Below are 10,901 nucleotides of genomic sequence, written 5' to 3'. Positions count from 1 at the left end.
AATTTGTGATCAATTAAAAATAATATGTGCCTAGTTAATTTTGATGGACAAATGAACTGTGACCTATAATTTTTTGATTTGTGACCGATGAAATAAATCGTGATCTATACAATTTTCGATTTGTGATCTCAAAATAAATTGTGACCTATACAATTTTTGATTTGTGACTTTGAAATAATTTGTGACTAATTAATTCGATAATATGTGACCGATAAATAAATTGTAACATTTACTTATGTATCTGTGACTATTAATTTTATAACTATGACTTTATTATATTTAATTAATAAATATTTTAAATTAATTATATATATACCTGAATTTTGAACTTTTAAACTATTTACCTCACTTTTGAATTGGTATAAACAATGCACCTTAAATATGATTTTTTTTCCCAAGCCAAATTGACACCCAACCTTCTCTCAAAATCATACGTAAAATATATTTATTTTGGAAATTCAGGGACCAAATTGATATCATGTCTGAACTTCAGAGGTGAAATTTTAATTATTTTAATAGAATACACACTATTGTGCTACGCAGCAGCATTCCCATTTGAAAACCCAGTGGCCGCAACACAAACGCACTGAAAATTATACCTAAAATACAGAGGGATTGATTTTCCATTGAAAAATGCAGAAACTGAAATTCATATTACAACCGAATCGTGCTCTACAAAGATATGGTTTTATTTTTTATCAAAACCGAAACTTTTCTGCACTTCCCAGTTATACCCAACTAGACTATCTCCAAGAAGAGGCAAGTTCTAAATGCCTGTGTATAAGTACGAGCATAAATGATATGTATGTTGTGTTTTATGGAGTAGCATACTTTTTGAGGGGAACCCTGTGTTGAGTTTTGTTTTTATAAAGCAGGCTTATCTTCTTTGCTTAAAAAGATCGAATTCTAATTACTATACATTTATCTATTTTTGTATGTTAGTACAGGTCTTAGTTGAAGGGAGAGCCAAATCAAGGGCAGCCATACTAAACAGACCATCTGCACTCAATGCTCTCACTACATCCATGGTCTGCGCCTCTTTCTATTTCTTGTTCGTGGTTTTGTTTGAAAAATTTTGATGCTTTATATCCACTTGCAAAAACTGTAAATTCTTGTTAGTTTCCACAGTATTAAACGATTATAGATGTCTTGAAAGGGAATCCCATTGCTTTATCCTTTCGTATTCAGTGTTCATATTTTGGGTAATGATGGGTGGATTTCATCTTATGTTGTAGGCTGCTCGTTTAAATAGATTATACGAGTCTTGGGAGGATAATTCAGATATTGGATTTGTCATGATGAAGGTAATACAGTAGTTTTAACTCTCCACCCTCCCCATTATGGTTAAAATCATCTTCTATATTGTTGCAACTGGTAGTATTAGCAGTAGTCTTAAGTCACTGTTTAAATTTATTGAAGGGTAGCGGCAGGGCATTCTGTTCTGGATCAGATGTTGTTACATTGCATCAGTGGCTTAATCAAGGTCGGTAACCTCTGCTTCTTGCTGTCGGGGCATTTCTAGTAGAGCAAATTCAGCTTTTTAGTTTTTAGCACCCTTTTGGCCCCCATTTTTTGGATATGAAAATGAGTGGAGTAGTGATTTTTTGAAAAATGATTGGTTGAAAAAGAAGGAAAAGTTTTCGATTTACGTGTAATATTATTTTATGGAAGATTGTGTGGTTGAAAATAGGAGAGAGAAAAATGAAATGAAATTTAATGGGGGGTCAAACGGGGGCTTAGACCGAGCAGTATCAAGCCCATAATGGTGAATTTTGTAAAATCTCTATAATTTTTTGTCTTTATTAAATTTTATAATGAACAAATTCATTGTGACTTGACTTGTGGTTAAGTCACTCCTCTTTGTTTTGTCTTAGATAATTCTCTTTTTTCATTGTATTTAGTGGTACTGGGCAGCCTCTGCTGCCTGTTGAGGACGGTCTTCAAATCGATTTATTAGTTCTATTTCGCCATTTGGGTTAACTGATGAAGTACTCTAGGTACATAGCTACATTGGCAATTCAGAATAAACTCAATGTTTTACCTCAGCACTTGCTCTATGAATGTACTTTCTTTATGAATTAAAGATGGATGACTTTGCTATGTCACAATATGATAATTGACATCCTTTTGCTGAAGTCTCATGAATATTTCTCTTTCCAGGGAAGACTGAAGAATGTAAGGCTTTCTTTGAGACTTTATACAAATTTGTATATGTTCTGGGAACATATCTGAAGCCACACGTGAGTTCTTTTTTCTCTATGCTTTCTACTTGAAAGATTTGTAGAAAAAAATGGTCAAAGAGTGATTTTGTTATGAAACATGTCTGTTTTATCATCATATAGCACCGAGGAATATTTTTGCTTGATAGTTAAGACATCATCAATGAGGTAGCACAAATGCATTTGGTAGTCGCAGAGTAATCACCTTCTTAACTTATCGTAAGAGTAACAAAAATTGAGTTTTTATGTGGTAAACTGAGTATGTGAGCTCAATCAACCCCAAAAACTACTATGCTGACATGGAAATTAAATCAATGTTGTGTAAAATGGAGGTTGTAAACTTCAATCTACTATTGGAATGCTTCTCCACTTGTACAATTAATGGATATATAAGTACTATGTTGAATATTGTACAATACTCCAGGACCATACATATTTCATGTTGAACATAAACTTATAAAACCGAAAATTTATGAGTTGCTGAAGGTTTTTGAGAATGCAAATGACAATGGTGTTAATGCACTCTGAAAATCAACTGGGGAGTAACCTTCATTATGATATAGTCCTGGAAAGTCGAAAAACCACATCCTATATGGGATGTTTGAGATTTCTCTTTGCTATTTTTCGTCCTATCTGTCTGTTTACTACATATAAATGAAATGTTCAACTGTTGAAAACTGACATTGGACTCATTCTGTATTTTTTGTTTCTGTTTACTCGGATATCTTCATTTTCATCTAATTTGTTATATCCCAGATTGTAATTTCTTCCCCCAAAAAAACAAATAAAGGAGTTTGCTGTCTTTCCTTTTATTTCCTTCGAAAATGTTTTTCTTTTTTCAGTTTTAATGATCCACCTTATCTGGTAAGCTGCAGAAGTTGTGGACTAATATTACATAACTGATCCTGTTAATTAATCAATATTTTGGTTGAAACTTAAAATGGTCTTGAACTTGTTTCGTGGTCAAATTTGAGTCTTCTTAGTGGGAGCTATTCTTCCTTGTGTCAGCATTCATTGAAGTCTATATAAATTTATAATGTGAAGTCCGCTCCTGATTTCATTATAGAGAGAACGGCTCTTAAGAAATTTTAGATGTTTTGGTTTGTCTTTTATTGTTTAATGCTATCTTGAAAAGCTTTTAGAGCTCCTAATATATACGTTCTTTCTGTTCCTTTAGATGGTCCGATCTCTAAAATCAAATGGGACGTGGATGTAACTGAGAATTAACCATTCTTGGCAATTGGTATAGTGCCTTCAAATTTGTTACTAGTTAGAAATAAACTTCTCTTATCAAAACCTAAAATCCTGTTTAACTTCAAAACCTGAAGTGCCATCTCTAATTGTATCTTTCTTTCCAACAATTGCTTTTGAAGTTGATAACATCACCTTCTTACTTGAATCTGATTGGAGAAATATAGGTAACTATGCTAAATGATCCTACCATTTATTATGCCAGATTCTAATGCTTGCCCCTCACCAATCGTACATCTATTACCATGTTGCTGGTGGGGACGGGCATGCAAAATGCTTTAATCCCCAGTTTTTGCTTCTAGAACTTTTCAAAGAGGGTTACCAACATAATGCCAATATAATACTACAATGTGCTAACCTTGTTTAGTTATGTTAAGGAAATAAACACGTAGATTAGGCAAGATATAATTAGGGTTTATTGTATTTCCATACCTTTACTAAGTTTCCATATGTGTACTCTTGTTTTTCCCTGTGCAATGAAAGTAGAGGAGAGGAAGGAAATTAACTTCTTCTCTCCAATGTTTATACCAAATCCATGCAATGAGTTAACATGGAAAAGTTGGAGGCCTTCATATCCTTTAAACCAATATCCCAGATATGGGCCACATATTTAGGCTAAAAAGGGATGAAGTTTGAGGGGAGGGAATTTTTCTTCTAGCTCAAGAGATGGAATAGATAAGGCTCCACAGAGTTTAAATTTTCTTTTGGGAAATTCACAAAAAAAAAAAAAAAAAAAAAAAGGTACGATTGTGGGTCCTGGGAGATTTGAATGATGAAAATAAATAAATGTACATAAATAAATATTAATATATCATCGATTGAAGTTAATTAGCCCTTAGGAAAAACGTTGCCTCAACTAAATTTGAAACAGTTGTATGACAGACAAGAAAGGGCATGTTTTCATCTTTTACCATATTAAAGGCAGTTGTCACTTGTAATAATAGGCGAGGAGTGCCAATATGTGAAGATAGGCTTCAGGCAATAGGCATAAGCAGATGTGATCAAATTAGTGTTTTCAGTTCTACCTTTCTTTTCTGTCTTAAGTTATGCTTCTAATGTTATACTCTTCACATTTTATTAATAATTTATTCTTAAGTGCCAATTATCTTCTCCTATTCTTGTAGGTTTCTGATTGATCTCATGCAAATATTTGTTATTTGGTAGGGGTATCTTTTTCTTGTGTTATGTGCTAGGTTGTTATTTAAACTGAATGGTTTGTCCTTACATCTTCACTTTTGCAGGTGGCTATCCTGGATGGTATCACAATGGGGGGTGGGGCAGGTATTTCGCTCCCCGGGATGTTCCGCATTGTAACTGATAGAACTGTATGAAACTGCTTTCTGGGTGGATCTTTTCAGTATGCTTCCTTTGTTTTCTATGCTTAGTTTTTTGCATATTAAGTTTAAATATTGTGGTAATCACAGCATCTCCACCATAACAAGCCCATGAAATGATAAGATTACTGGATCTCAATAAGACTGAAAGATTTATAAATGATAAAGATAGCACTTTTATGATTTCACGTGTAATTTGACGAGCTATCTGCTTTGAGTTCTGGTTTCTTTGGCTTATACACTTAATAATGTGAACTAATTAATTCCAGGTTTTTGCAACTCCGGAAGCTCAAATTGGTTTTCATCCCGATGCAGGGGCTTCGTATTATTTGTCTCGCCTTCCTGGCTATTTAGGTAAGATCAGAACAAACATTCTGAGTTTTCATTGATTTTGATAATTTCTAGATTGATTGAAATTCAGCATACCAGTGTTTATAGTGGGAGAAAAATTTATTCAGAATATACTTCTATATTCTCAATGCAGATACTATTACTCTGTTTGCTTGTTTGTTTCTTTTTATGGTATCTCCCAATAACATTTGTATAGTTTCCGCATTGCTATTGTGTTTACTATTTATTTTTATCCTAGCACGTTTCTCATTTCAATGTGGGATATCTCCACTAAAACTAGTAAACTACTTTATTTTGCAAATGGTTAATTGTGGTCCTTGAGCCATGAGTTAGATCAACCCTCTATGTAACCAAGAGATAATTTAGAGCATGTAACTTAGAGTATCTCCAATAGGCTTTTTAAAAATGAAATAGTCTTTATTTTAAAGAGTCAAACCATAAATTTAGCGCTAAGAAACTTTTTAAAGTAGAAAGTGAGTTTGGCTGTTTAGCAAACATTGAGTTTAAGTACTTTACTATTTATATTATTAATATTATATAAAATATTTAGCTAATGACATCTAATATATATATATATAATGAAGTACAAGCAATAAATAAATGTTGGGAAAGTAAAATAAAGAGTTTGTTGAAGTGTATAAAACATTATCCTCTTTAACTTTAAAGATGCTCTCTATTATGATCAGGATGCTCTTTAAAATAAAGAGTTTCTTGGAGATGCTCTTAGGCTTATGCTTTAATGTGAATATGGAATAATTAATTGTTTAAACTTGTATCTTTGCAGGAGAGTATTTGGCACTTACTGGAGACAAGCTTAATGGTGTGGAAATGATTGCTTGTGGTCTCGCTACACACTATTCACTGAAAGAAGTTAGTCTTTTATTTTCCTGTGAAAATTAGTCTTTTGTTTTCCTGTTTACAGCTCGTTTATTGTACTTGAGTGCATTTTATAAGTTACATATCCTTTTCCTCACAGAGGCTTCCTTGGATTGAAGAACGCCTTGGTAAATTGATTACTGATGATCGTTCAGAAATTGAAAATTCTCTTGCTCAATATGGTGATTTAGTCTACCCGGATAAAAGGAGTGTTCTTCACAAGTAATTATATTAGTCATTCTTATACTTTTTCCCTTCTTCCTCACTTCATTCCATTCTTCATTTTCATTTTTCTGCATTTCTGGTTCTCAATATTTATACATGTCTTGTTTCTCTTTTTACCAATGTTATTATAAGCAGTTTGGACAGGTAAAATCGGAACCTGGCCTAAAACCTGGTCGATTATATTCTAATAACTGAATATAACAATACCATTTAGAAAACTGCTAAACCAGCCTGTTAAACACTAACCCATGAACCATTTACGATTTTTCGGTTTTTTAATTTAAAATCTTTAACTTCACTATTGGGCTATGCATTGAAGTGAAAGGCCTATATTGTAATTTGGGTTGCCAACTGCTTTATAGATGTAGCCTCTTCAAAATGTTTCAACAACTTCCAATGTGAGATTCCTTTTCATGCCCAAAATACTTATATTCCATGTGTGCATGTTAATTTCTATCAACAACCGATGTGGGATTCCTTTTCATTTGCCCATGTTACCTATTTTCCATGTTTACATGTTCAATTTCAATTTTACTTAGATTCTGAGCTCAGCAAAAAGTAAATAGAAATTTTCACTTCTATCTTTTTATTTATTCAGTTTTTAAATTTAACTTAAAATTCACTTCATTATTAACATAATAATGTTATACATCATTTTCTATAAGCTCAAACGGTTTCAATTTTAATTAGCCAAAAGGAATTTCTATTTACTTTGAATTAGTAGTATGAAAATTAAAAGAATATTGTTGTTATAATATTTTATTATTTGTGTATTTAGTTATTGCATCCGTTTCAACCTTGGTTTGATCCAGTTGAACTTTTTGACCCTTTGACTTTTGAACTTTTTCGAGTCAATGCCAAGTTTTCAAAACATTGCTTTTTACTATTTGATTCTATATATATGAAGGCCATTTTGTTCTAAATTCTTGGCCAAGAGAATTATAAAATGAGAACAAGATCACAAAACAGGAATGCATTGTATAAAGAAAAGCAATTAGAGACTAGAAAATTACCCTACTAATATCTCAACAGTAAATTAAGCTTTATTCCCAATAAATTTGGCTTGGCTACATGAGTGTATTTTTAAGATCCAATGAAATCAAATATTTTTTGCAAGTTGCAACCTTGTTAGGCTGTTCTAATACGTTGAAGAAAACTATTATCATATGTGGGCCCACTGAAAATGTGGTTCCCTGAAGTAAAAAAGACGAAGTGAATGCATTAAGTCAAAAAGTAAATGTACTTCAAGTTACTCTTTATTTGTGTGCCCCTGGGCAGTTAATCTATACCTTGCCCTGGGGTGTGTCCTATGGCACATTTCATCAGTGCATTTTACAGGGAATGATTTATATTAAGCATTTGATTATCTTTTTTCTCTTTGATTGTAAATTCTGCATCTTCACTTCTCTTCAGGTTAGAAACAATTGATAAATGTTTCTGCCACGATACAGCGGAAGAGATCATGAATGCTTTGGTAAGCTTATTGTCATGAATGATTACATTCAAGTTAGTTAAAGTTATTGATTTGTTTTGGATTTATTTTCTGGTTGAAGAGCACGCACAATAAATTAACTACTGAACATATGGAAGCAAGGAAAAGGATATTGCTGAATGTCATTTAGTACTTCAATGGAAGAAGGAAGAACCTGATACATGAACTTTGATATGCTCAAATAGATCGTATTGATACTCTGTTGACATTGAACATCTTGTGGTTTGACCAGACACAATTACCAAGCGAATTAAAAATATAAAATATTTTGAAACTTAAGTAACCTGAAGGGGATGTGACAACTTTTACCGTTTCTTGAACTTTTGAAAGTTGATAAAGAGGATAGTGGATCAAACATGAAGTAATGCGTGTTAACAAAACCAAAGAGATTTATTCTAGGGTAGTGGACATATCTATGGGATGATCTAAATTAGAATTGAACGTTTTCAATTTGCAGTGAAGTAGCTCTGATCTGATTAAGACGAACAGTTTCTGCAGAGGATTTTCTGTTTGTTCTTGTTGGAAAAATTAAAAATAAATTCACTTGTCAAGGAAAAGAAACTAGCTAGAATTTCCTTTTCATGAAGAAATTGTTAGGTTCTCACTTGCAGAATTATGCCATCAATTGAAATTTGGATCGATTCTTGCAGGAAATTGAGGCAGCAGAGTCTTATAGTGAATGGTGTATCACAGCGCTTACAAAATTAAAAGAAGCTTCTCCATTGAGCTTAAAAGTGACTTTGCAATCAGTAAGCTACTAGCAGCTTGCACTCTATGATTTTCTTTATACTTGGGATGCCAACCTTTTTTTTCCATGCGAAATTTATAGATTCGAGAAGGTAGGTTTCAAACTCTTGATCAGTGCCTGGCAAGGGAATATCGAATATCCCTGAAATGGATTTCCAAACGGGTGTCAAATGATTTTTCTGAGGTATGGCTTTTATCTGATACTCAATTTGAAGCAATTTTGTGATGTTCATATCTAATTCTCGTCATTTGTAGGGTATTCGTGCAAGATTAGTTGACAAGGACTTTGCTCCAAAGGTGCTTATCGAATTTAAACATACCAGAAAGTTGTGAAATTCTTTGTGAGAAATAGAAAAACTTGATAACCAACATTAAATCTAAAATTTCAGTGGGATCCTCCCAATTTGGAGCAAGTAACTGATGACATGGTTGATAGCTTTTTCTCTCCTCTTGGTGAACTTGAGCCAGAACTAAATTTGCCTACTGCATTGCGAGAGCCTGATGTATGAAAGCTTTCGCAGTTCTTATAGCAGTGCTATGTTTTGGTCTCCATTTATGAACAGTTTTCATGAGGTGATATGGGTTTCTGGTAGGTTTCTTCATTAAATAGAGGAAAAGAACCTAAATTATGGATGTATCACGATGTTTCTGTAATTGCCTGTGGCATCATTTTATGTTTCTTTCTGTTCTCAACCTCGAGTTGCATAGGGACCTGCTTTCTTGACTTATTTGTGAAGCACTTTATTTTAAAAATCATTGCCTTTAATAAGGGTGTGGTGAGAGTAAGTTACTGGAGATTGGTTTTTGTTATCTATTTTAGTTGTTCTTTTATTCTCTATCTTTCTTTAGTTTAGCCAAGACATGTAGTTAAGTATTTGTACATGTTACTCTTAAAAGATTACACGTTCTTTTTAATTTTATACAATTAAGTGTGTTGAAAGTTGAATTGTCGATTATCTACTAACTTACCAGTAAATCGAATTTATCTTCATATTTTATTTAGGAGTATTAAAACTTGAGTCCAAGATAACTGCCATTCGCAATATTTTTGAGCCTATACTGGACAAATTATCTACATGTTCATCGGTTCAGAGGAATATATAAATGGTTTAATTTAGGATAATTGGCATAGAACGTTCTTATAGTTTGTGTTTTTTGCAAATTGTTTATATTATTTCAATTTTGGACCTTTAAATCCATCAAACGTTAGGCAAATCGTCTCTGTCATTCATTTCCTCCTCTAGGGTCTAGTAAAATTATGAAACAAAAAGGGCAGAAGATAAAATAAAATTGCATTAAGGCTTCTAAATTTTATTATAAAGTGCAAATGAGTTTCATTTGAAATTAAAAAAAAATATATATCTTTTTTCTCAACCAACTCCGCCCACCCTTTTACCCACCCTCCTTCCACCACCTCTTCCCCTCTCCCTTACAAACCACCATATTCCACTCTGCAAGTAGAATAACTTGGTATATATAGTTTCTCAAAAGTGGAAATCAATTTCGGATACCTGAGAAATTGGTGAAAATGAAGTGCTTTAACTTGAAATTATTAGAGTTGGAAATGGGGAAAAATTAAGCACCATTTGTCCCACATTAAAATTAGAAGCCAGGTATCACTTTCTATGTATAATTAAAGTTTGGGTTGGAGGTCCAAAGAGGTATCAATTTCGGATTACTGTAGCAGATCGTCAGACCGAGCTCGAGCACAATCGTAGGACGTCAGCTTGGGCTTTTCCCAACACAGTATTATCTTGTTGGAGTAGTAATTTAGCATTTATTTTATTTAATTATATTTTTATTATCCTCAAAGTTCGAATTATTAAAATAACGAGATTGTGCCAAGTGGTGGCTACTTCTACAATATGTTTGTCCTTTTTTTAAAAGACATGTCTTTTTCTCTTCCTATCCTTTTTGGGACAAAATCTGTTTAGATTCTATACAAATATTTTCTAGTAGTTTCAAATACAACTTTTCAACTCTTACATATTTGACCCCCATATTCTTGTAAATTTCGCTCATTCGTATTCATTTCATTTATGCCCTGCATCCTTTCTTCATAATCTATTCATGATGGGACTTGAATGGACTGTATCGAAATTCTTATGGTTCTTGCTTTTCCTCTTCTTCTCCTTGTCTACATCCTTTTAAGGTGTGATGACAGTAGCTGTAACCTCTAATCACAATGTTGCCGCCATTATATCATCTCTCTTTTGTGTCCTTTGGAATCTGTTCTCAGGATTCATTATACCTCAATCAGTAAGCAACATCACATTTTACTTTAAGATGAGCATGAATTCAAGAAAACTTTGATTGACATTTCCCTTGTTAATAACAGAGGATCCTTATATGGTGGAGATGATACTACTGAGCAACATTAGTCACTTGCACCTTGTTGGTTCCACA

The 10,901-nt window shown here is 33.0% G+C and overlaps 1 protein-coding gene across 1 annotated transcript; it reads left to right on the top strand.

Annotated features, from left to right (window-relative positions):
• Window positions 1–556: 556 nt before the first annotated feature.
• Window positions 557–9,335, top strand: LOC111382493 (3-hydroxyisobutyryl-CoA hydrolase-like protein 2, mitochondrial). The gene is made up of 14 exons (XM_023006489.1): window positions 557–759; window positions 948–1,028; window positions 1,236–1,304; window positions 1,420–1,483; window positions 2,161–2,240; window positions 4,712–4,795; window positions 5,074–5,158; window positions 5,940–6,025; window positions 6,132–6,253; window positions 7,670–7,730; window positions 8,399–8,497; window positions 8,578–8,679; window positions 8,751–8,792; window positions 8,885–9,335. Exons 1-14 carry the CDS (start codon window positions 634–636, stop codon window positions 9,002–9,004), a joined length of 1,221 nt encoding a protein of 406 aa, XP_022862257.1. The 5' UTR covers window positions 557–633; the 3' UTR covers window positions 9,005–9,335.
• Window positions 9,336–10,901: the final 1,566 nt, after the last annotated feature.

This window comes from Olea europaea, unplaced genomic scaffold, assembly GCF_002742605.1.
Source record: "Olea europaea var. sylvestris unplaced genomic scaffold, O_europaea_v1 scaffold2512, whole genome shotgun sequence".
In the NCBI taxonomy this organism is placed as follows: domain Eukaryota; kingdom Viridiplantae; phylum Streptophyta; class Magnoliopsida; order Lamiales; family Oleaceae; genus Olea; species Olea europaea.
The sequence above is the reverse complement of the archived record's forward strand: the minus strand, read 5'-3'. Positions and strand labels throughout refer to the sequence as shown.